The 27,418-nt window shown below is 34.6% G+C and overlaps 1 protein-coding gene across 1 annotated transcript; it reads right to left on the reverse strand.

Moving 5' to 3' along the window:
* LOC108904621 (max-binding protein MNT-like) lies at window positions 1-26,777 on the reverse strand. Its single transcript, XM_023455033.1, has 5 exons — window positions 26,343-26,777; window positions 8,930-9,251; window positions 4,110-4,423; window positions 3,544-3,904; window positions 1-1,328 (listed from the first exon to the last, which is right to left on the reverse strand). The coding sequence occupies exons 2-5, from the start codon at window positions 9,212-9,214 to the stop codon at window positions 1,089-1,091; spliced, it is 1,200 nt and encodes a 399-aa protein (XP_023310801.1). The 5' UTR covers window positions 9,215-9,251; window positions 26,343-26,777; the 3' UTR covers window positions 1-1,088.
* Between the last annotated feature and the right edge of the window lie 641 nt (window positions 26,778-27,418).

Here is a 27,418-nt window from a genome sequence, read left to right on the forward strand (position 1 = left end):
TTTAATACATTATTTGGCCCAAAATAATATGGGTATATATTTATGTATTTATTTACAGATAGAACAGAAAACTATTTTAAGGATAATTTTAGTTGATAAATTCTTATTTACATCTTAAAATAAATATGTACAAGTTTTTAACGCACACCTTCCTTATCTATAATAACTTATTTACAATTGATAAAAAATAAATCAATATAAAAATTAATAGGAGATCTAAAATATTGGGTAAGAATGACCCTATAATTAATAAATTAATAAACTGCAAGAGTAGCTGTTTAAATTACCAAAACACGAATCTCGGTTTAAAAACTTAAAACGTTAAAAAAAAATTATATTGTCACGAGTGTGGGAAAGCAAAGTTCAATGATTTGTACACGGGCCTTTTTTCTCAGACAACCCGTACCTACGAGGTACACAGAAATATTGCGATTCAACAGCGTTGAAAGAACTAAAATCGTATTTATCACTTAATTTTGTTGGTTGTACGGGGTGTCTGAAAGAAATGCCCGGAAAATTACACCCGACGCCTTAATATGGACAGTCGAGCTAGCGACCACTGTACCGCTCGAGAGTCGAGGAGAATCGCCGCCGCCGCAAGCCCAAAATTTGGTTAAAAGCGTTTGAAGGCACTTTCATAGCCTATTGATGTAACTTTTTGTTTGTTTGATTCGTTTATCACAGATTCTACGCCGTCCCGAGGGACAGGCCTACTTTGACTCAGATACCCATTGGTCGCTACACAGTGGAATGTTACTTTTGGCGCGTCCGAGCGTTGACGAATTGAATGGGCGGGGTTCCCCTCGACTCCGGAGCCCTCCGCGATACTCAAACCTTACAAAAATAAACTCGGCAGCGAACTGAACCTTATACAGTCACACCGTCTACTCTCTTTCAGTTAATACTAGGCGTACCCGACGAGCACGCGCTTCCTAATCTCGGAAACTAGATACTCTCAGTTCAGTCAGAGGACCGCGCGCGCGGCATTGCATACCTTTGCGCACAGAAGAGCGGAAAACTTGTATATTTGCGCTTAAAGTATTACATTTGCGCCTTAATCGGGTTCTTTTGTGTTCGGTTCATCCCCACTAGCTCGGGCGGGGCGAAGCGGTGCTGACCACCACCACGGGCTTGACCAGGTACTGGGTGAGCGGCACCACCTTGCCGTTGATCTGCTGGGGGGCCGTGATGAAGTGCGTGGACACGAGTGGGGCCAGCCCGTCGAGGCCCTTGGGGACGATCGCGACCTTTTGCAGCACCAGGCCCTGGTTGACGGGGTACGTCATGGGAAGAACGGACAGCGCTGTGGTCTGTACCGGCTGGGATACCTGGAATAATACGTTTTATCCTTGTTTATATAAAATATACAGGGAATTTTTTTTTATTCAAATATGACTGATATTCATGTATTACAAATACATGAATTGTAGGCAATCTACAGTGCAAGTGGAGGGAGATAGTACGGGTCAACGGTGACAAAGCAAAGGGTGTCAGTTTAGGCCATATTGGCTATGTTTCGGGGTATGAAATTTACTTAAAAAAGGTTAAAAAAACAAGTTTTTATTACAGAATTTGAAAAAATAAACCATCGATATGTGTTTCTAAAGGTCAAAGGAAGTATCTATATAAAATGACTCCCACTCAACGCACTGTAGTTAAAAATGATTCATATAGTCCAGTCACCGAAGCATTTTGGCTACAAATTTTTTCGGATTGAATGGATTGACGTTAAATTTGAACTGTAGCTAGGAGATAGCCCAAGAAACAAAAGTTATATAGTGCCGATGTGTGCTTTTACCCTAGGGGTGGATGCCACCCCTTCTGGAGGGTGAGGATTTTTTTATTAAAAATAACTTCACGATTCGATAGAATTCTAAGCAAAAAATGTTTTTTAAGAATTTTTTGTACAGTCAATACTTTTTGAATTATTTGCGCCTAAACATGTTCGTTTTTAGTCCAAAAATGCAAGTTTTTGAGCCATTTTTCGCGAATATCTAAAAAACTACAAGTTTTATAAAAAAAAATGATCATAAGCAAAAATGAAGGTAATTCAATAGCAAAAAGATTGCTTTTTTTATTTTTGTAGGCGGTATAGAACTCGAGTTATGACTATGAAGTTGAAGTCAATTTCAAAGGTAGCTATAATCGAAACATTCAATGGCCTGTAGCGGAAAAATTAAAGGTTTTTCGAGAAAAACTTATATAACACTTATTACAGTTCTTGAAAAGACCTTTAAATTGAGTGGTGGTAAAAGTCGTTAGCATGAAAACTAATGAAGTTACAATCAAAGTAAAATGATTGTCTTGGTTTTTGAGAAAAAAAAATGGGTATTAAAATTAATGACAACGGAAAAAAAAAATTAACGTATTCCTTCTGCAATTTGCTTTATTTATGTATTAACAGTAGATTCTGGGAATTTGAACGATTTTAGAAGCCTAAATTTAAAAAAAATATTTACTTTTGAATAAAATTTCAATTTTTAAAAAATCGGCTTTTTTCAAAATATTTCAAAAACTAACAAAGTTATCAAAAAAAGATTAGAGGCTCAAAACTAAGCTCCAAGACTGCCTTTCCTAAGCCCTTTTAGCTTACAAATCTAAAAATCGAAGGGCTCAAAAAAAACTGTAAATCCCAAAACTTAAAGTGCTTTAAATTCCCTACAAAATGGGTTTTTGAGTAAATTTATAACTTTAAAATTACGAAAGTTATGGTAAAAAAAGTTAATCGCATTTTTTCGGTAAAATTTTCGGAGCGGGTAAATTACCATCATTTTTGTGTATTTTGGAGCACTTGTGAACTGATTTGAGTAAGTATTTTAATAAAATTTATAATATTTGATATTAATTTAATAAAAAAATATTAAGAATAAAGAAAAGAATATTTTAAACTGTTAAAAACATTTTTTCTATTTTTTCCTCATGGAAGGATAGTTTTTAATGATTTTTAAGGGTTGAAAAGTAATTAAATTTCATAAATTATATTAAAAAACATGAAAGGAACTTTATCCAACATATTTGAACATGAACTGAATCTTTAAAATACGTAAATCTGTGATTTTCGCATTTTTTTCGTACAAGGGTAGTTTTCACCCCCAAATAGAAAAAAGCACACATCTAGACAATATAACTTTTGAAGTGGGGGGACAGATAAGCTTGTATGCAAATTTTCAGGAAAATCGATGCTATCCGAAAAAATTGGGAGCGTTTACGTTATTTACGCTTTCAGTGACTGGACTAATAGAATCTATTAAAATGCAAACATTGCAAACGATAGTTCCATTTTTAAAGGAGACCTTTTAAAAAAGCAGTCCTCAAAACGCAGAAACATCTTAATTAAAGTATCGTGGCTTGAACTTCATGTTAACCTCTGTTATTTATTTTTTGAACTTTCGGGATATTTAATAATTACGTTTTGTAATTTTCCAAATTGAATAGATTTTTTAATAATTATTATTTGCCAGTTTGTCCAAGTCATTTCTCTTGTTGGTTTTTGACTATCTTTCTTGTTTTTCTATCAAAAAATGAAGAGCAAAAGTCGCTTACCTCTTTCATGGGGGCCATCGTCTGCGTGACGACGGGAATGGCCGCCTTAGCCAGGATGGGGATGGCCACTTTTTCCCCGCCTCCGTTCTGCTGACCCGAACAGCTGCTGGTGGTTACCGGTTCGCACCTCGAGTCGATGACCGTGGTCACTGCTTCCGAAAAGGAGTTGCTGGTACCGCCTCCGTTCTGCATGGACGGTACGACGTCCGGCAGGAGTTTCGAGAAGTCGACGTTGTCGTAATGGGACGAGATCTCCTTCTTCAGCACGGCCAAGCGCTGCTGGGCGCTGATCTTTTCGCGGGCCAACCTCTCCATCTCGTGTTCCAGTTCTCGTTCTTTCCTCTTGAGCGTCTGGATGTAGCTGTAAGCCGAGAGGGATTCGGATAAACTTTAATTAATAGGAATAGGCAAATTTTCATTTTTAACAATTTTTTTTTACAACAAATGAAATTTTCATGACTTACAGAGTTATGAAACACCCTGTATAGTGCAATTTTAAACTTCATGATGGTATTTAACGCGCGAAAACAAATTGTTCCAATCTTAAATAAATAATAAAAGATTACCGCAAGGCGGAATGGAGGATGCTCAGGTTGGACGTCTTCTTCTCGTCCTGGGTGGAGGGCAGCTGCTTCTTCAGTATGTCGAAGCACTCCTTCAGGTGGGCCCTCCTGTGCTTCTCCAGCTTGTTGTGTACTTCCCTTGTGCCAGCCCTAAACACCAAAGGGGGCTGCTTCCGTTTCGTTTCCGTGCCGTTCGTCTCGTCTATGATTAGCGGGTTCATGATGTCAAAACTGTTGTGCAGGATGCGGTGGCGAGGCACCTGCTGGGCCACTGTCGTGCTGGTCACCTGGCCATCCTGGTCGATCTTTTTCACAACCTGCGAGCACACGATGGAAGTTTACGGATCTGTGGTATGGTACCAGGTTGGGTACTTATTTTTTTTATGGTTTAACGGAATGTGTTCACATAATCTTCAAATATCTATTGCGTACAGGATGTTCTCGCTTATGAGCAACGTAAAAAACAAATGAAGTTAGCATTTTTTATGATTCAATATTAGAAAAATAGTTTGCCATCGTTTTTATGTAAAATGATTATATTAAATCATTTGCGTAAAAGTTAAGGAAAAAAAAACGTAGCAAATTATTTGGAATAAACACTAAAAACATCAAAAATCTCACCAACTATTCGGCAGAACAAATTATATTAATTTAAAAAAGTTTTGAAAATACAGTAAAAAAAACAAGTTATCCATGATCCAAAACTTAGAACTTCTAATGCCCATAATAGCTATTTTTCTATTTCAAATGTTAACTAAGTAATGCAAAAAAGGTCTTTTCACGTTTAAAAGTTTGGTGGAAACTGCATTTTTCTATTTTGGTTAGTTTTGGAGAATTTTTATATTTTCGAAAAAGCTGCAATTTAAAAAAAAAACGTGAAATAACACCGAAACAGTACGTTTTAGACGCAATATGGTTTTTTTCAAAGTAGGCTTTAAATTCAATTTACAAACGCTATATTATCAAGGTGTTCAATTCAAAAAATAAAGTTAGGCAAAGCCCGAAAGAAACGGGACACGCTATATCACGACAAATAATTTTAAAATGTCGAATAGTTGATTATTTGAAACAATTTTCCATTATTGGTGTTGTCAAGGCTAGTAACTATCTCATAGTTACAAATCCTAACCCTGCTACGATTTTTTTTAGGTTCGATTTTTGGAAAATCGCGTTAGCATTGTTTTCATTCGAAAATACAATAACACCACGTTATTCTATACCCCTTAGTCCTTAGTCCGTACTACTGCAATTTTTTTGTGTTTATTATTAAAGAAATACGAAATAATCGTAGCGTAGTTTCCGAACACGTGCGCTATGAAGTGTTATTCAATAAAAATTATTAGACATTCATTTGCTTTTTTTACTTACTGTGTTAGTAGCTTCGTATACTTATAAATCTGGACACCTCGAAAATAATAATAACAGGCAAAATTAAACAGTTTCCACCGCTACATTTTTTGCACGTTTATATTTGCAGGCTATAAATTATAATGGAACCAAAATACCAAAATAGAACGCAATAAGCGGGATGTCACGTCCAACAGGAGTGCGTTCCGAATTCGACATTGATTCGCATGAACAAGAAGCCGTTTTGGGAAAACTGAAAGGTGCTCACATGCTGTTCAATAGATTCTTTTAGTGTGACGTCACATATTTAGGCAACCCACAGTAAATTGTCATGGTTGAAATTGTACAGACCGAATCTGACCCTTGTGTACTATTTATATTATAGATACTATAAAAATGAACAACTTCAAATTAATTTATTTTTACAAGGATTTGGAAGTATTTAAGAACAACCAACACGTGTTTTGTAAAATAGATACACTAATGTGCTTAAAACTTACCTACCAAAAACGATAGAAAAGAATATTCCTAAATTTAAATAAAGTAAAAATTTAACATTAGCCGTGTTATTCCTAATGCGCATAGTCGGAAAGAATAGCCTCATACGCAAGTGAGAACATGTTGATAATATCATCGCTGTCATCATTAGCGCATTTTCTCTTCCTTTGTTTAGTCTTGACATTTTCTAGTTCTACTAAGTATTTTTATTGTTTTTCTTGGTGTTGTGCTGTGTCAGTGTGTTTATCGAGTGTTTTTTTCTTCAAGTGGTTTATTATAGACTTACTCTTAACCATAATCAAACTCTTCTACAATGATATCCTGTTGCGAGGCTACATGAAATTATTTTATTATGCGCATGCTCATTGCTATAATTTTAATTTATTATAGCTGTTTTACATTGACAATTTATTGATGAATAAATTGACGACGTTCTTCATGAATTAATTCACGAATTTATTGGTAAACAGTGTGGTTTTATATTGCTACAGACTTTATCAAGTTTTTTGACGCATGAATCAGTTCTACCAACGAATCAAAGAAGCAAATAAATTTCAAAAATGTGACCTTTCCACTCATAATTGTAGTGATACAACAGCGGTACCGTTCTGACACATATTATATAAATATTAGTGTTTGTAAGTAACAAATCAGTAAAAACAATGCAAAACTAGTACGACGCCACACAATTATTTACATATTCCAATAACCTAACCTCATTACTGATCTGAGGGTGGAAATCTGTTGGGTTGGTACTCCCGAACTTCACGAAGAAATCGACGAAAATTAGAACTTGCTCTAATTCGTCAAGAACTTGATGAATAAATTCATCAAGTTATTTGACAGCAGATTTGGTGCATTACACTTGTCCAATTTCTTGATGAAGCGACTTCATGAATTAATCGATCAATGAATTGTCAATGTAAAACAGCTATTAATTACTATAAAAGTCAATATTGTTCTGTAAATTTAAAAATATAAATTCTATAATTCTTTTAGTTTGTCACTTAGGGTTTGAAACTTCTTAAATAGTTCTAATATTGTACACCCATGGAAATAACTCATTTAGAGGGGAAAAAAATTGTTACCTGGACTTTTGTAAGTGGAAATGGTAAAGGGGTTTATAATAAACGAAAAAAACTAATAAATGCGTGAGGCAGGGGAGGCGGAGGGTTAAATTGGGGATTGAAAGTTGTTAAAAATTGTATCATTGAGATTTTTGGCGAAAATTGACATCAAACAAAGAAGTATCCAATACAAACCTTGTAGATCATGCAAAAATCTACAACTTTTGTAGAAGTCACTTTTTAAAATAACCTGGGGATAGCATTAGGATCTAGGAAACGGTAAGAGGTACGGGGTGGCTCAGATTAGAAAAAAGTTTTGTTTATTTTATACCTAACGATATACCGTTTAGAAAGATTTAAAATTCCGGGTAGTTCCGGAGATTTCCGGAAAAACCCGAAATATTGCAAAATTGTTTAATTTTTTTTCTGGCTTTATTTGAAAAGGAAATTTTAAAATAAATTGCATATTTACTATGCCACTTTTTTCGCTCTATACAATGGCGTCAACATTTTTGCAATTCGACGTTTTACATTCGAGGGACCATCATCAGGTTAATTTTTTTAAATATGTCGCTGCTATTTTTTTGACCAAATCTAAAGTCATTTTTAATTCTGAATTAGATGATATTACTATTGTAATCGTTTAAAAAGTTTTTAACTTGTTTTAGCTATCATTTAAAATATTTCCTGAGTACGGCTCTGAACGCTTTCAAAATTGAATGAAGTATAAAAGTCGATACCGCACAAAATATCCAACAATTTTTTTTATTACTTTATTTAAAACACAGAAAGGTATACATTCACCAAGTTCCTCTACAAAAATTGTAGATTGTTGCATGATCTACAACTTTTGTATTGGATACCTTTTTGTTTGACGTCAACTTTCCCCAAAAATCCCAATGATACAATTTTTAAGAACTTTTCAACCCCCCCCCAATTAACCCTCCGCCTCCCCTGCTCACTCATTTATTTTATTTTTTTTCGTTTATTATAAGCCCCTTTACCATTTCCACTTATAAAGTCCAGGTAACAATTTTTTTTTCTCTAAGTGTAATTTCGTGATATTTAAGGTCATTTTTTTTGCACATGTCCAAGTACATAAGGTCGAAAATCGATCTAGTAAAAATATCGGGAAATATGCACTATAGTGTTGCCTATTATTTCACGTACCTATATGACGTCACTACTAAAAATGTCTAAAAAACTAACTCAATAATTTACGTGCTTTTTCAATTTTTTTTACTACCCACGAAAATCTAGACTGCCTATCGGAAAGTTAGTTATTTTATTTGTAGGCAATTAAATTACTTACAATTTAAGGTATCTAAATTCTAAAGTCATATTCACCTATTTATTGACTGTAAAATAAAGATCGAACGCGGAAAAATCAGTTTTCGAAAATTGCGCATTATTATTGCAAAAAGTTGATGAAATGTATGGAAAGACGGTCAATCCAATGACCAAATGCCGATATGATTGACCGTGAAATTGTTGCTCCAACTATTTAATTAATTTCCCCCGTTTTTTTATAACTAATTGTTTAATTACTAAACGATAATTGTTTTAGAAGTTTTGTTTCTTTTTTTTTATTTCATAACATGAATTGACATGACAAGATGAATTTGTCTGAATTACAATAGAAAAAAAATATGAGAACTAATAGAACGTTTTGTTTTTAAGTATTTCAAAATAACTTTATTAATTGTTGTCTTGATTTGTCGCGAACAGGAATAGTTTGTCATAATTTTTTCGAAGTCGGAATTTGGGGGTCTCTAAAACGATTTTATTGCGTACTTTTTGATTCTACAAAAAAAAATACTTTCATCGAAACCGCTTCGCTACCGGGAAGTAGCGCAATAGTCGGAGTCGATCCGAAACACCCTGTACATAGACATTGATAACATCCCTTACCTGCGCCTGTGTGACTGACGGAAACGCGATGGGCGCCTGCCCCTGGAGGATGGTGGAGGTGATGCTGTTGGAAGAGATGACCACCGCCTGGGGAGAGGTCGTTACGACCTTAGCGGCGGTGCCGTGGGTGGCGGCCACCACCTGGGGCACCGCCGGCGACACCGCCACCGTCGATATGGGTTTCATGGTGGCCAGGGCCGCATCCACGGTGGCCTGGTGCTGCTGCTGTTGCTCCTGCAGCTCCAGGAACCTCGCTGCCTCCAGCAGCGTGTTGAGGGAGCTCATTTTGATTGCTTGGTCGGTCAGTTTGATTGTTTTCTACCTGCAAAGTGATATTAGGAGATGATTAGGCGCGTTCTTCTGTTTGAAGCGATAGGGTGTTGCCCAATTTTTTTTAATTACGTCACAGCGAAGTTGGGCTGAGAAATATGAGACAATTTACGAAAAAAAACAATACAAAAGGATATTCCTAAATTTAAGTATAGTGAAAATTTACACATAATCGGAAATAATAGCCTTATCCGCAGGTCCTCTTTTTAATGACCTTTTTTTCTTCGAAGCACACGAAACCACGATTTTAATTGATATCTTTGATGTAAAACCTCAAATATACCTTTCCAAGTACGTTTTGCAACGAAAAATCGCCTAATTTGCGACCAATCGCTCAATCTGACAACAATGGTTTCGCCTATATCCTTCAATGATCGATGAGGCCGTAGCGACCTCTAGCGGAAGGCGTGGAGACATTGTATTAGTAGAAAGCTAGACTTTCAGTCTAAAATTTCAAATTAAAATAAAAATTCACGATTTAAGTCAACTAATTCCTTCACAAAATTATATTAAAGTACATTCCCATTTTCTTTGCCGTTGACGGAAACTCCCCTATCTGTGCGAAGCATGTTTATCGCTGTGTCGCGTTTATCGCGTATTTCTTTGTTGTAAGGAAAATGCGGCCCTCTCGACAAGGCACCGAGGTGATAAATTGCGAAAGAATTTTTATATCGGTGCCGTCATCGTCGGCGTTGAAAAACAATCGCTCATAGAACAATAGAAACGGAAGGCAAAGGTAATTTGATTTTAAGTACTCTGTCGAGCGGACGAGGCCTGCTCGAGAGAGACGGCGATCGGCAGTTGTTCTGTTTGCGCCAGAGAACAGCCACCAATTCGTCCTCCGACGGATTGAAACGCTTTTAAACGGAGTTGTACTAAAAAATAACTACACAGTATTAATTTTTCATGTTCAAAATATATATTTTTTCATTTAAGTTTAGTTGGAAGAATTAAAGTGACTTGCGAAGCCCAACTGTTTTCAGAAAATACTATTTTTTCAAATTACGCCGAGATCGTTGTTGCCAGATCGCGCGATTTGTCTCAAATTAGACGATTTTTCGTTGGTAAAACATTCTAACACTTACTGCATTTGTTGTTGGATTTGAAATTTTAATTTGACGGAGTCACGACGCGTATTTTATTTTATTTTACGACTTGGGTAAATGAAGTCAAAAGGAAAATAGAAAAAATGCGATTCCCATATTTTTGAACCTATTTTAATTTTATGATGTGGTTGAAATGTTGGAAAACGTTGAATTGTTACGGAAACTACTTATCGCAAGCTGCTGAATCCGTAAATGCAGACGTTTGTCGTGACATTTTATATTAAAATAAACAATTGTGCCTGCAGCTCCACCACGGCCACCCTGAGGCGCAGTTTAATCAATTACTCATTGACAATCGAAAAACATGCGATAGAGGCGCGCCTACTACGCGACTTCGTCAGTGATGCCAGGTTTTTCCCTAGTTCTAAAGAAAAATCTTTAAAATTTGTGAAACTAGGGAAACAGAGGTTTGTACGTCATATCTAACTGTGAATATCTCGAAAATAATTACTACTAAAAATATACAGGGTGATTCATATATGGTGACCAAAAATGAAACCTCGCGTTCTTTGATGAATTTTAAGGGGTCTTTCCTATAAAGTTTTTGTCTAGAACGCTTCGTTAAAAAGATACAGGGTGTTAAACTTCAAAAAATATCTTAAATTTTTTTAAATAATTTAAAAACTAGTAGGTAAGTGAAATAATTTGAAATTGGGCACATGCATTTATGTAAACATTAACAAAATCTGAGGGCTTTTCCTAAAATTTACATGCTCCAGTGGCGGAGATACAGGGTATCGGTGGCATATTTTTCTAAATAAAATAGTACGCCACTGCTTTACGGTAACAACCATGCTATTTTCGGATTCGTATTTCAATTTTCTACAAATTATTACTCTCTTATGTTTTTCTAAATAAGCCCGATTTTCGAGTTGAAAAGCCTTTTTTCAAATGGAATGAATGACCCATGTTAATTGTCATGGGTGAATGCAAAATTGAATGCCCTTTTAACTGACATAAGGTTGTCCATACTTATCTCTAACAGTTTTCCAGAAAAATCAGGTTCTTTTCTAAACTCAACTCGTAAGATTATTAAATGTAGGTATCATCAGTATTTCCGAGTCTCAATAACGTACACGTTTTGCTCACATATAACAAGATAGTAATTTATGCCAAAACGAACTGTGCAAACTGCAGGTTTCTAACTGTTACGGTTTAGATGCTATCTATAGTAGGATCATATTCGATGCAAAGTAATAAATCATTGCCTGTCAAGGGAACCAATGAAGTACGCTTTTAAGGGTTTTACAGATTGAATAATTTCTTTATACATTATGAAGGGACGAGGGGATCGGTTCAGGTCTGGCACCCTTGTTCCTACAAAAATTCCTTTATTCTCATAAACTATTTATTTTAAATGTAATTTATTATAAATCCAATTCGTTTCCTAAATTCCACATATGTACTACATTTTACCTCTGTACGCGCCACTGTTGTTTACTTGTTTTTTGGAAGCGCTCTCTAATTGACGGCAAAGCTCGCCAGGTTAGTATTTGACGTATAACCGACCAGTTCGTACACTCGATGCACCTGGGCGACTACAGCTACTACCAGAACACAATGCGTATGCAGCGGTATTTCAGATTTTACATTGAATTTCATTTTAAATTTGAAATGATTTATCTTACGCCTCCTAAAAATGATGACACGATTTTCCTTTGATAAAAGGCCGACAACTTTTTGCTCTACTTTGCATCGAATACGATCCTACTATAGTCTCATTGAGAGAGCTGAAATCGTGATTTTTTTTCAAAAACAACTGAATATCTCGAAAACGGTAAGTTTTACATCATGTGCTCTACCTAATATTAACCAAGGAATTCAAAAACGCAATAATATACAGGGTGTTCCATTTAAAATAGCAAAGTTATGTAGCGCCCACGCGAAATGGAACACTGTAAAGCTAAAAATATTTTTATGTATATGACTTTTCCCCAATATTTTTTGTCGTAGAATCTAGTGGTAAAGTTTGGAACGGGCACTCTGTATTTTACTACGTTTTTATTGTAAAAACTATACAGGGTGTCCCGAAATTCATGCAACAAAATTTGGTCATAGATTCTTGAGACAAATTTAGGGGACCCATATTTTTTATTTTTGCCAAGTGGCCCCTTCTTTCGGAGTTACAGCCCCCTGAAGTCCGTCCCTAAGAATAATCTTTTTTTTATATCTCGGAACCCTGTTGTACGAGAATCACTAAATTTTGGGTTTTATGACATGTGGAATCTGATGGTGCTACGTTTTTTGGCGGGGAACCCCCTTAAGACAATTTTTCGTAGGCCCCCTTGTCTTTGGAGCCAAAAAAAATTGGTCGCATGTTTAAATTTCTTAAAAATTATTTATCAGTCCACTAGAAAGCCATTAAATTTAGAAACTTTTTGTCTCTTTATACTTTTTTCGTAAATCGCAATGTTTTCGAGAAAAATGTCAAAATGTTATCGAATACATATCTTGATTCGCCATTTTTCTTAAAAACATTGCGTTTTACGAAACAAATATCAAGAGACAAAAAAGTTTCTAAATTCAATGGCTTTAGAGCTAACTAATAATTAAAAAAAAATCAACTTTGCGACCAAATTTTTTTGGTTCCAAAGACCAGGGGGCCCACGAAAATGTGTCTTAAGGGAGTTTCTCGCCAAAAAATGTAGCACTGTGAGATTCCACATGTCATAAAATCCCTGTGCACCAAATTTAGTGATTCTCGTACATGGTTTAGAGATATAAAAAAGACTTCTTAGGGGCAGATTTCAGGGGGCTGTAACTCCGAAAGAGGGGGCCAGTTGGCAAGAAGAAAAAATACGGGTCCCTTAAATTTGTCTTGAGAATCTGTGATCAAATTTTGTTGCATGAATTTCGAGACAACCTGTATATTTCCGATGTCGCACACTGGGATTTTTGAGGATTTTTTTTTTTTCAAAATTCCAGAAGATGGCCACATTTCAGCCGATCTTCATACATTTTTTTCTAAAATACTCGTAAAGACTTGTACTTTCATGCCCAAGTGCTATAAATTTGATTTGGGTCATGTCGATTGAGTTTTGAGAGGTAGTATTTTACAAGTATTTTAGAAGAAAATGTATGAAGATCGACTGATCTGGCCATCTTCTGGAATTTTGAAAACAAAATCCTTCAAAAATCCCAGCGTATGTCGTAATTAAACGGGGCAACTGATCTGTCAAAAAGGACGAAGGTATTTTAAGAAATACAATGAGACAAGAAATGTTAGCTGCTCTACTGATGCTTAGTCCAAAAAAAAAATGATAAAGCAGATCGATTTGTTATTATTTGTTATAAAAGTCATTTAAGGTGTGTTAACTGAGTAAAATTGACCTCCCTATTTCTAAACTCGCGAGCTGCCACTGACAAAACGGACAAGGGAATCAATCCTAGGAAATTTCTGTTTAACATAGTGATGGGAGATTTCGAGTGAAAAATCGAGTGGTACTCGATTATTGAGATCACTCGAGATGTTTACTCCCACCACTCGAGTGATTATTAGCCTACGGTTGCACCCCAAAATGTTAGTGCATACTGCAAATAGTCACTGATTGCGTAACCTTTTTTTTTTAGAATAAAACGAAAAAGTGGTTAGGTTTTGAAGTGCGTGAGCTTTTTTTTTTTAGCTACGCTTATAAGTAATATATGACTAATACAAACATATTTGTGCGCCGCTGGGATGAAAACGACCAATATCTCGTATCTCGAGTGATCACTCGATTATGCCCATCACTAGTTTAACACCTTTGTATTTCCGAGACTACCCATCCGGCTTTGTCCCGTACCTCGAGGCTCACGGAGGGCACGACGAAGGCATCCCTTTGCGGCCGTTTCTGGACCCCAACACAAAGCCCCCATGACTTTTTCCGAGCCGAACGCTGCCCTAGCAACCGCTTGACTCGATCCACCTCGACGCAACCACCTTGAGCCGCGGAGAATCGGGCAGCGGCGTTGCCACGTCGCGCGAAACGCTAGCTTTCAGGAAACGAACTAATTTCGAAATCAATTCAATTGATTTCGAAATCAATTTTATTTAATTATCTACACCACTGAGATTTGGAGATTTTTATTTGGCAGTACCAATAATGCAACGCTGGTTGCTTATGGTCGATAGTGACGTGGCTTCATCATTTACGAAGGCTCCGTATGAACACGCCGTCATAAATCAAGGACCGCGTTTTAGCCCGAGTCGGGGAAACGGGCGTAAGTCCGGCAACGGCGCGCCGAGCCCGCACACGTGTCTCGGCGGTGCACGAGTGCGCGCCACGCCCGTATCTGGCCGCCGCGCACCACGCATGGCGAGCCAGTCCCGCGTAGTAGACGGTAGATGTGCTTTTGTCTCTCCCGCACGGCCGTTCTCGATCCTGGATAATAAACAATGACCGCGTTGCTATAGTCCGGTGAATGGGGTCTAGAAACCGATACGTTTGTTTCAAATCGGCACGAAATGTTGCAGAGCGAATACAAAACTGTACGTATTGAGTAGTAAGCGATAGGTGGCGCTGCTGAAAGATTATTAACAAGGGTTTAGAAGTAAAATTTCCGTTTCTGTTGCCAAAAATTCAATTTGAATTAGTAAAATGATTTTTCTATGTTTGCGGAGGAAACAACGGCGTATTTAAAATTGCACATAAAAGAATTTACCCAACTCGTAAATAAATTAAATCACACCACCTTACGAACACGTGAAAAGCACGATACATTCAAGCAAACTATTATAGAGTTCAAGTATACTGGAGTTAGTATTTCACGTCAAGCAGAGTATTTAGGTTGTTGAGTTTCTGTATACAGAGTGATTCAGGTTTAATCTAGATAACTTCAGGAGTCGATAGAACAGGTTAAAGTTAAAGTAATATTCATTAATGATATATACTTATTTTCTAAGTAGGAATTTTTTTCTCGTTTTCCTTCATAACTTTTGAATCACTCATCCGATTGAAGTGAAATTTGGAACACAAACACTCCTTACGATCTTACCTAAGCTTCTTAAGTTTGAACCACTCGCCCCTCTTAGAAGTGTATCTTACATTATTTCAAAACTTTAAAAAAATTAATTAATTTCAATAAAACAGCTGCACACCACCTTTGCCTCATTAATTTTGAAACTTTTTAAAAACAAAACTCACAGTGATTTGTGAAAGCTGACGTTTGGGAAAACCATCGTTAAAAGTATTAAGTTCAATAGTTATGAAGAGATTCATACTTCAACGCCCCCTATCTTCGAAACGGTGCGACTTAGGAAATAAGTTTATATCATCAATGAACATTATTTTAAAATGTTCATCGGTTCCTGAAGTTATCCAGATTAAACCTGAATTACCTTGTATTTTGGTATGCCGGCTTTTGCGATAAATTCCAATTATAGTTAGAATATAAACATATGCAATTTTGATTTAAATATGTTTAAAACATTTTTAAAGTGAAAAAGAAAATTCAATTTTGAAAAAAAATCAAATTTTTCTAAATAAAATATTTCAAATGTCGAGAAAACAATTTTTTTCTGAAATTAAAGCTGAAAATTTTGATTTTTTTGAAAATTTTGAATTTTTTTTTTTTGATATTTGATGAGTATTTATTTAACGTGAAATTATGAGAAAATTAACGCAAAAAAAATTGTTTCATCTTAATGATTAATTGATGTTTAACGAGCAATAAACATGCTCCTTTAATTTTTTATAAAACTTGTTTTGGAAAATCAAGTACTACTTTGCAAATATTGCGAAAAGTACCAATATTTGTAGTTTATTTTTAGCTCGATACATGCTCTTAAGGCCTGTAAATTTTGAAATCGATTGGTCGGACCGTTTTCCTTTCCCCGAATCGTAAAAGCTTTATAAAAAATTAAAGGAGCAGGTTTATTGTTCCTTAAACATCAATTAATGATTAATATTAAAAAAAAATTTTACGTTATTTTTCTCACAATTTCACGTTAAATACTCATGAAATACCGGAAAAAAATTCAGTTTTGTTAAAATCAAACTTTTTTTTTAATTTCTAAAAATAATTTTTTTCCCCCTACATTTGAAATGTTCAATGTAAAATTGTAAAAAACAGAACGAAAAAAATTTTAAAGAATTTCAAAAATGATTTTTTTTTTCGATATTTGATGAATGTTCCATGAAATTGTAAAAAACAGAACGAAAGAATTTTAAAGAATTTTGAAAAATTTGATTTTCTTTCAATAGATTTTTTTATATAGATTTTTTTTCGATATTTGATGAGTATTTAACGCGAAATTGTGAGAAATATACTAATAAATTATCGAAAAAAAAAAAAAAATCAAAATTCAAAATATTGAAAGAATTTTTTTTTAATTTCAAAAAGTAATTATTCTTCCTCGACATTTGAAATGTTCAATGTGAAATTGTAAATAACAACGAAAAATTTTTTAAAGAATTTTGAAAAATTTGATTTTCTTTCAAAATATATTTTTTTTTCGATATTTTATGAGTATTTAACGCGAAATTGTGAGAAATACACTCATAAATTATCGAAAAAAAAACAAAATTCAAAATATTGAAAAAGATTTTTTTTTTATTTCAAAAAGTAATTATTTTCCTCGACATTTGAAATGTTCAATGTGAAATTGTAAAAAACTTTTTTTATAGATATTTGATGAGTTTTTAACGCGAAATTGTGAGAAATATTACTCATAAATTATCGAAAAACAAAAAAATTCAAAATGAAAAAAAGAATTTTTCAGTTTTCTTTTAATTTCAAAAAATAATTATTTTTCCCCGACATTTGAAATGTTCAATGTGAAATTGTAAAAAACAGAACGAAAAAAATTTTTAAAGAATTTTGAAAAATTTGATTTCTTTTCAAAATTGATATATTTTTATTTTAGATTTTTTTTGACATTTGATAAGTATTTAACGCGAAATTGTGAGAAATATACTCATAAATTATCGAAAATTAAAAATTCAAAATATGTATTGAAAGAAAAAACTTTTTTTAAATTTCAAAAAATAATTATTTTTCTCCGACGTTTGAAATGTTCGATGTGAAATTATAAAAAACAGAACGAACAAATTTTTAAAGAATTTTGAAAAATTTTATTTTTTTCAAAATTGATTTTTTTTTCGATATTTGATGAGTATTTAACGCGAAATTGTGAGAAAAATATCGCAAAAAATTGTGTTTCACCTTCATCATTAGTTGATGTTTAAAGAACAATAAACCTACTCCTTTAATTTCTTTATAAAATTTTGACGATTCAGGAAAGGTAAACGGTTCGATCCATCGAATTCAAAATTTACTGGCCTTATAGGCATGTATTGAGCTAAAAGAAAAACTACAAACATAGGTACTTTTCGCAAAATTGACAAAGTAGTCGTTGATTTTCCAAAACAGCAGAAAAAATCATTTTTGCACTGTTTCAAATGAATGTATAAATTGAATGTATAAATTTTTTTTTCTCAAACGTACCAAAAGGTCCTTGAAGAGGACTGATTCAGGTTTCTAAAACCCACCTTCCGTTAGCTGTACGATCATTAGTTCATGAGATATCGATGATAAAAAAAAAGGTGACTTCACTCAATAGCCGATATTTCAATGAGAAATAAGAACAGAAAATAAAAAAATAATACAAATTGAAGCTGTTGAATCAGGCTAAATGACTGGCATTGATAGAGCCAGAAGTGCAGTTTTGAGAAACAAAATTGTAAAATTTTTGCCTAGCATTATTTCTTTTGATTGCGCCGAAAGTGATGCTCAAAAACATTTTTCATCTCAAGATTTGAAAATTAGAATCTTCAAAATTCAAGATGCTGCTTCTTTTTCTCGATACGACCATTATTCACGAAGTCAGTCTTTCAAAAATCACTAAAAAAAAAATTGGGAAATTTTTTTACTCCTTTAATTTTTGTGCTGGGTGTATTTTTTCTGTCAGATAGAATTAATGTAGAGCTTTTTCTTGAGTTCTTTAATTTGATTTATTTAAGGTTGTACATGGCAATTTCCTTCTATTCGAGGCGGAAAAGTCCGACCAACGCTATGACTCCGACCGGACCATCCGCGCGCCCAGCGGTCGCGACCCTAAACATTCCCAATGTCAAAAAATATATCATTTTAACAAATACTAATACAACTTTCTAACAAGGCAACAAGTAAACGGAGTGGAAAAATGCAAAAAAGAAAAGACGAAACCAGGAACGTCAACTTTTCCGTTCCTTCTGCGATTGTGTGCGTCGGATTGATCGACGTACGAGCCGCGGAAGGTAGAAGGGAAGACGAAGAGGCGAGCGGTCGAACGAGTCGTTTCACTGTACCAAAATTAATAACAGTCGGGTAACCCGCAACCAGCAGTAGTGCCAAGAGGGCTGTGCGCGCCGTAAAAATGCCCGTCCGTTGCCGACGCCGCCTCGCAGGTACAAAGAGCTCTCTCTTTGTAACCCGTACCCTCTGCCCGAAACGAAAAAATTCCTCCCCGTTCCCACATCGTAAAACGCTCTTTGTGCCAACACGAATCTAGCCGGCCACGGGACTCGCTCGTCGCGGCACACTCGATCGGCGAAACGTGTTGGGAACTGTAAATAAACACCGCTGCTCTATTGTTTATTCGAATTTTTTCCTTGCTGCGGCGTGACGTCACGCGACTGGCGAAACGCGCCGTTTCGCGTGCTGCTAAAGGAAGCCACGTTCTACATACAGCGCCGCGGACAATGTTGCCAAATATTGCGAAATTTCCCTAGTCTAGGGAAACCTTTAAAGAAACACGCGAAATCTGAGAAAATTTCAGGTGATCCGACTTAAGATTAAATGTTTTTTTTTTTTAACTTGGAAATGGCAGATCTAACTAGACTAAAACAATGTTTTTGTCACTTTGTGTATATTTATTTTATAAATTTTTATGATGTTTGTTTATTTGTGGAAAAAATACATTTAAGTTCAATTCTTACAATACAAGATGAACCTTAAATGCCCAGTAAAATACAGGATGACCAAAGCTTTTAAACCAACTTTTTGTACGAAACGGAAAAACCAATTAAATATAAACATCTTTTTAGACTTTGAAATATGCAATAAACTTATTTCTATGTATAGATTCCAACCCCCAAAGACCAAAGCTGTAGGAAATTTGTAGCAATATCAAACAAACACATAAAGAAACAACTGACTTGCGTTTCGAAGATATAAACTCTATTATCTTTTTTTTTTTAATGGAACAGCCTGTTATTTGTCGCTTTTCGCAACCTTTTTCCGATTATACGGTAATATATACATGCTATACAGGGTGATTCGCAAATGGTGACCAAAATTGAAACCTCGTATTCTTTGGTGAATTTTAGTCTTTCCTCTAAAGTTTTTATCTGGGACGCTTCGTTAAAAAGATACAAGGTGTTAAACTTCAAAAAATATTTTTAATTTTTTTAAATAATTTAGAAACTAGTAGGTGAAATAATTTGAAATTGGGCACGTCTTTATGTAAACATTGTCCAAAATCTGAGGGCTATTCCTAAAATTTACTCCATTGAAAGACGAATCCGAAAATATCATGGTTGTTACCATAAAGTGTACTATTTTATTTAGAAAAATATGCCAGCGATACCCTGTATCTCCGCCACTGGAGCATGTAAATTTTAGGAAAACCCATCAGATTTTGGACAATGTTTACATAAATACATGTGCCCAATTTCAAATTATTTCACTCACTAGTTTTTAAATTATATAAAAAAATTAAAAATATTTTTTGAAGTTTAACACCCTGTATATTTTTAACGAAGCGTACTAGTTAAAAACTTTATAGGAAAGACTTCCCTTAAAATTCACCAAAGAACACGAGGTTTCATTTCTGCTTACCATTTGTGAATCACCCTGTATATTTACTGACAGTACTGAACAATATTTTGGTTTATTTGCTGACTCTCCACAATAGATAGAGTCCTAGATTGCCATGGAACCAGCACATTTATGCTTTCCATCCATTAAATTTACTAAACAGATCTTTAAATATATTGTATCGTGAAAAAATATTATACCATAAGACGTGCTTCATTTAACTGTATCGTGTTCTAGGTAAGAGCATGTTTTTAAGAGAAATTTGAACAGAATTTAAAGATTTAGTTTTAACAGTTGAAAGCATACCCACCAAAGTGGTTCCGTGGTAATCTCGACTCTACGCGGGATCAGTAAATAAATCAAAATATTGTGCAATCTTATGTCTTTGAAACGCAACAGTCAATTGGTTTTTTACACCACTGTGCATTTTTTAATCAAACTAGAGATAATTACGTCATTTCAGAAGTAATTTTATAATAGGAACAAAATAACGTGTAACAACAGTAAACTGTTCTCCCATAAGAACTGTTCAATGTGATCACTGTTTTCCGTAACACATCAGAAAATTAAAATACACTCCTATTAGACCAGTGCTTAAGCCTTCAAAAATGGTGGAAAGTGAAAAAAAAAATTATAGTAGGATGAAACCCATTGGAAAAGGAAGAGAATATAACAGAAATGAAAAGAAAAATAATTTACGGGCGATCTGAGGTCGGGAAGGCGAAGGGGCGAGTTTTTAAGGGTAAAAAACGGCTTATCTTGATTTCCGGAAAAACTACAAGTCTTATGGAAAAAAGTTAAATGGCAAAGTTGTAGGTAATAAAAAGATCTACAACTTTTGTATTTACACTTTTTTCACATAACCTCAAAATTTATGTGAAAAATTCAAATAACCAAGTTTTTGGTTTTTTATTTTTATCTTTTACAAAAAAATTTTTTTTTCACGAAATTTGGTGAAAACTTACCTATTTATGTCCCAAACACGCTGTAATTTTTTTGATTTGAAATATTTATTTTTTCACCTTATTTTTACTTAATATCGAAAAAGCACCCTAATTTTCAATCGAAAATTCTCACGTCAAAATATCTGCTTTTTTAAAAACGTCGGTGGGCTTTTTCTTCGTTGAAATCTCTACTTTCTGATGGTGTAAAAAAAATATACATTACTATGGTAAGTTTTCTCAGGAAATGCAAAGAAACGAACTAGAATCCGAAAATTTTTTTCTAATCATTATGTACAATTTTGAGCTATTTATTAAAATTTACACTTTAATTACTCGAAAAACGTAAGATTCCATGTTACATTGATAAACAAAAAAATTACAAGTCGAAATATACTATTATAATTAACAACCAAATAAGTTAATAAAGTTAATATTTAATAAGACATCTACAATATTTTGAGAAAGTTGTAGAATCTTCTTTCGTTTCTTTGCATTTCCTGAGAAAACTTACCATAGTAATGTATATATTTTTTTACACCATCAGAAAGTAGAGATTTCAACGAAGAAAAAGCCCACCGACGTTTTTAAAAAAGCAGATATTTTGACGTGAGAATTTTCGATTGAAAATTAGGGTGCTTTTTCGATATTAAGTAAAAATAAGGTGAAAAAATAAATATTTCAAATAAAAAAAATTACAGCGTGTTTGGGACATAAATTTTTTTGTAAAAGATAAAAATAAAAAACCAAAAACTTGGTTATTTGAATTTTTCACATAAATTTTGAGGTTATGTGAAAAAAGTGTAAATACAAAAGTTGTAGATCTTTTTATTACCTACAACTTTGCTATTTAACTTTTTTCCATAAGACTTGTAGTTTTTCTGAAAATCAAGATAAACCTTTTTTTACCCTTAAAAACTCACCCCCTACCCCTTCCCGACCTCAGATCGCCCGTAAATTATTTTTCCTTTCATTTCTGTTATATTCTCTTTCTTTTCCAATGGGTTTCATCCTACTATATTTTTTTTTGGTTTCAAAAATTATCGACCCTGGTCTATATCAATATTCCTCCATTCTGCAAATTGTGAACATCGTCTTCAATCCTTTTCCACAGTTGTCCCTTACATCAATAGTCGCAGAGTAGGTACACTTTCTGTTTTAAGTTCCCCCTAATAAAATTACGGGGATTTAAGTCGGGTGGACGTAGTGACTAGTGAATTGGTGCATCGTGTTCTCTGCCTATCCATCTGCCTGGGTGCTGATCATTTAAATGTTGTATTTTGCAGAAAATATAAATCTCTGTTGCCATCGAGACGGGTTGGCAATCCAACAGCACCAACCAGAAAGTTACTGATAAAACAATTCCAAACGTTTATACTGAATTCACGCTGAAAACGTGTTTCTATAACGACATGGGGATTTTCATCTGCGTAAACATGCTGGTTATGGAGATTTATTATCCCACGTTTCGCTAAACACGATTCGCCCGTGAAAAGAATTTTCTTCTGGCGAATAATCTGCGAGAATTGAAGACGAGCGTCAGGATCAAGAGGCCGAAGTTGTCGAACTGGGTGAACGTGAAAAGGATGGATTTGTTCGGAAATTACTATATTCGCTGTGCTTTTGGAAACTATGTATAGTCTGCGTTTGTATTAATCTGACTCCTGATTTCCAGAATTTCTTGTTCCACAGTGCGTAATCTAGTTTAATAACGACGTCTCCGGCATTAACAATTTTAAATCGACCAATTTCTCGAAGACGTCTTTCGATATTTCTGACAGTTTGTTGAGTTGGGATTGGACGATTCGGATATTTTTCATGGTACATTGGCACACTTCTACGTCAGTTTCCTTCACAAAACCCTAGATATTGATAACATATCAGTATGTTTGACAAAGCTGTATATATTGTTCATCTTCAGAGCAGTTAAAATCGACAAAAATTATTTATCAATGACAATTCGTGAAAATAATGACAAAATGTAACCAATAGTGGCTTACTATGGTTTTTGTTGCATCGTAGTATGCTGTAAAATTAGAATATGTCATTTCGATCATGAGATAAATTAATATTCTTTTGAAATGACGTATTTACCTACTTTAAGTCCGAAAAAAAATTAATAAACCCATAACTATTAGAAATACAAAAATTTTAAAAGAGAGAACAATTTTTAACAAACCCTTCCATCTTTAAGACAAAAAACAAAATAGAAGCTTTTGGCATGACGCCTGACAAAGTGTGGATTATTTCAAGGGAGGGGGTATTTTTCACAGTTTATATGCGCATGAGGCTTTCCTTTCCTGAATCGTCAAAGAAATTAAGGAGCAGGTTTAGGTTTATTGCTTGTTAAACATCAATAATTGATGATGAAGATGAAACACATTTTTTTGCGTTAATTTTCTCACAATTTTGTATTAAATACTCATCAAATATCGGAAAAAAATCAATTTTGAAAAAAATGAAATTTTTTAAAATTCTTTAAAATTTTTTTTGTTGTTTTTTTACAATTTCACATTGAACATTTCGTATGTCGGGGAAAAATAATTATTTTTTGAAAATAAAAGAAAAAGTTGAAAAATTTTCTTTTGAATATTTTGAATTTTATTTTTTTTTTCGATATTTATGAGTATATTTCTTATAACTTCGCTTTAAATACTAATCAACAATTTCGTGTTAAATAGTCATCAAATATCGAAAAAAAATCTAATTTAAAAAAAAATCAATTTTGAAAATCATTTTTCAAAATTCTTTAAAAAATGTTTTCGTTCTGTTTTTCACAATTTCACATTGAACATTTCAAATGGAGAAAAATATTTATTTTTTGAAATTAAAAAAGTTGAAAAATTTTCTTTGAATATTTTGAATTTTGTTTTTTTCGATAATTTATGAGTATATTTCTTACAATTTAGCGTTAAATACTCATCAAATATTGCAAAAAAAACTATAAATTTAAAAAAGAAATCAATTTTTTAGAAAATAAATTTTTTTAAAATTCTTTAAAAATATTTTACGCTCTGTTTTTTTACGATTTCACATTGAACATTTCAAATGTCGGGGAAAAATAAATTATTTTTTGAAATTAAAAAGTTGAAAATTTTTTTTTTAATATTTTGAATTTTGTTTTTTTTTTCAATAATTACGAGTATATTTCTTACAATTTCGCGTTAAATACTCATCAAATATTGAAAAAAAAAACATTAAAACAAAAATCAATTTTGAAAATTTCTTTAAAAATATTTTTCGTTCCGTTTTTTTACAATTTCACAATGAACATTTCAAATGTCGGGGAAAATTAATTATTTTTTGAATTTAAAAAAGTTGAAAAATTTTATTTTTTTTTAATATTTTGAATTTTATTTTTTTTTTTTCGATAATTTATGAGTATGTTTCTAACAATTTCGCATTAAATACTCATCAAATATTGAAAAAAAACTAAATTAAAAAAAATCAATTTTTTTTAAATTCTTTAAAAATATTTTTCGCTGTCTTTTACGATTTCATATTGAATATTTCAAATGTCGCGAAAAAAGTAATTATTTTTTAAATTAAAAAAAGTTGAAAATTTTTTGTTTCAATAGGTTAGGTACCTATGAATTTGAACCTTTTGATTTTTTTTCCGATAATTTATGAGTATATTTCTCACAATTTCGAGTTAAATACTTATCAATTATCGAAAAAAAAATCTACAGAAAAATCAATTTAGAAAAAAAATCAAATTTTTCAAAATTCTTTAAAATTTACTTTCGTCCTGTTTTTTACAATTTTACATTGAATATTTCTAATGGGGAAAAAATAATTTTTTGAAATTAACAAAAAATTGAAAAATTTGAGTATTTCAAAATGTTTTTTTCGATATTTCATGAGCATTTAACGTAAAATTGTGAGAAAAATGACGTAAAAAATGTGTTCAATATTAATCATTAATAATTATTAATGATTTAGGTTTATTGCTCCTTAAACATCAATTATAATTGATGTTTAAGAAGCAATAAACCTGCTCCTTTAATTTTTTATAAAACTTTTACGATTCGGGAAAGGAAAATGGTTCGACCGATCGATTTCAAAATTTACACGCCTCATGGGCATGTATTGAGCTAAAAAACCTTCAAACCTGAGTACTTTTCGTAACATTTCGAAGTAGTTGTTGATTTTCCAAATCAGCAAAAATTTTTTTTTCACAAACACCAAATTTTAATAAAATTTGTGTTTCAAAGTTATGTGAAGAAAGTAAAAATTTTTTTGTCAACATTGTTGCCCTCTACCGGCCAAATGAAGCAACTTAAGTTAGATGTTGTAGGTTTAGTTAAATCCGTTTATTTTGGTCGCAGAAAACTGTGGTAGCTCCGTGTGCACGGCATATTGGAACGCTCTGTATTATGTACAGGTATATGGAATGGGATATGGAATATGGTATGTTTTCGCCCAAAAAGGTTTCTATTTATTTTTAGCTATTCCGACTAGTTTTAAAAACCCGTCTAAACGAATCTAGGGAAAAATCTGCCCAATTGGGGAAATTCAAAAAGCACACACAGAGAAATCTTTTGAAATCGGTTGGCAGCGCTGTCCCCAGCACCGACGATCGACTGCTGGGAAATAAATCCGCACTCGTATTTGCCTAGCGATATTTTGGCCCGATTTCACGGTGGCTTGGCATGGAGATACGATCGCTGGTCGTCCTCCCGTACAAAAAAAATTATAACGCGTACGTTTTCCTGCTTCCCACCACGCCATTTGGCTTTCTACGGTGACTCACACAAAGAAAGGCGCCCGATTTCGTCTGGAAATCGATCCCAGAAATCGCACGAGATCCGAGGACGGGGCAACTCGTCCTCCTGGAAGCGGCCGAGAGGCGGAAAACCGTAGGAAAAACACCACAATAAGCCAATTTAAAAGGAGTGGCAAGGCGAGGTACAACCGGCAACGCCGCGGGTCACGTCGATACGCTACAACGTGTCAGACCAGCCGAATAACGGCAATATTTACCAATAGCGTCTTTGTTCCCCGAAATACCAGCGGGCGATGTGACATTTCACTCGTTGGCGATGCTCGGGGACGGGGCCAACGGAAAAATCAAGCCACAAGCGAAAATAAACAAAAGAATGGTGACTGGGAAGAGCGAGGGGTTCCCAGCTCTCCACCAATAGCGTCAACGCACATGCTCACGTCACGCGGCATATCCCGGGCAATGCCCCGTACAGAGAAAACACCCTGTTAGCCTTCCTCATTACCAAACGCACTCCAGGACCACGGGAAACTCACCTGAGAGGGTTCCTAGGTCTCGGCAGCGCCTCGGGGACGGTTTCTGCGCCGTCTGGACTTTCACTTGTCACCAGGTATCCGTCATTCACTTCCACGACCCACCCGGACGCCTCCAACGATAAAAGCAGCCTCGACTCGCCGCTTTTTTCCCCGAGTTTTCGACGACAGATCGCACGTCCGTGTCTCCTGAACGCCGTCCTCAGCTTTCTACGGGAGCATCACGTGCGCCTTGGGCTCTATCGACCAATGGTGCGCGAGATCGGTCTCGCAGTCGTCAGCGCGGGCGTGGGGGCCGTGCAGGACACCCTTCGGACACGACGTCCGCCGCCGGAAGGTCCCACTCGGGGGGCGAGCAGTTTCCGCAGTCTACAAGCCGTCACCCGCCCCGAAAAACATGGCACTCTAGAGCACGACGCAGGCGGAACATATGAGCTGGTCTTCGGGCGATTGTGCGTGGATCTAGCTGGCCGTGGGGGGTGGGGGAAGGCTACCGCGTGCCCTGAACGGTGTGTGGTGCGTAGTAGCGGTGCGCGCCGGCCATTGGCGTACGGGCGAGCCGAGCGGCGTTGCCGCGTCGACGGGTTTGCGGCTAGGTCTTGGGTGGAGGTTGGGAACCACCTGCGAAACGCCGCAGTGCTCTAGAGGACGACGGGAAAGTCACCTGCTGGTGATCTGGACGTTTTGCAATGTGCATAAAGATCGGAAGGAGCGATTGTGTCCCTTCCACTTTTGCTTATGTTTGTATGAGTTTTCTGACATTTGCCGACGTCGGAAAAAGTTTTATGTGAACTATTTTCAGCCATTTTGACCTTTGATAGGTGTCATATGTACAAGCGTAATGCTTTGTAATCCATTGATGAACATTTTTCACTATTTACCTGATACAGTTGTGGGTTCTCTTATTGTTCAATGTTTGAATTACGATTTCAAGTAAAATACTGCTAAACGTCTGATAATAAAAACGAACAGTTTAATCAGGAAAATAATGAATGAAAAATGTTTAGTTTATTTCGGTATTCAAGCTTTCTATCCACTTAACCTGAATTGATTTTATATCAAGATAAAGAAATATAAAT

The sequence above is a fragment of the Anoplophora glabripennis genome, unplaced genomic scaffold (assembly GCF_000390285.2).
Source record: "Anoplophora glabripennis isolate ALB-LARVAE unplaced genomic scaffold, Agla_2.0 scaffold294, whole genome shotgun sequence".
NCBI classification, from domain to species: domain Eukaryota; kingdom Metazoa; phylum Arthropoda; class Insecta; order Coleoptera; family Cerambycidae; genus Anoplophora; species Anoplophora glabripennis.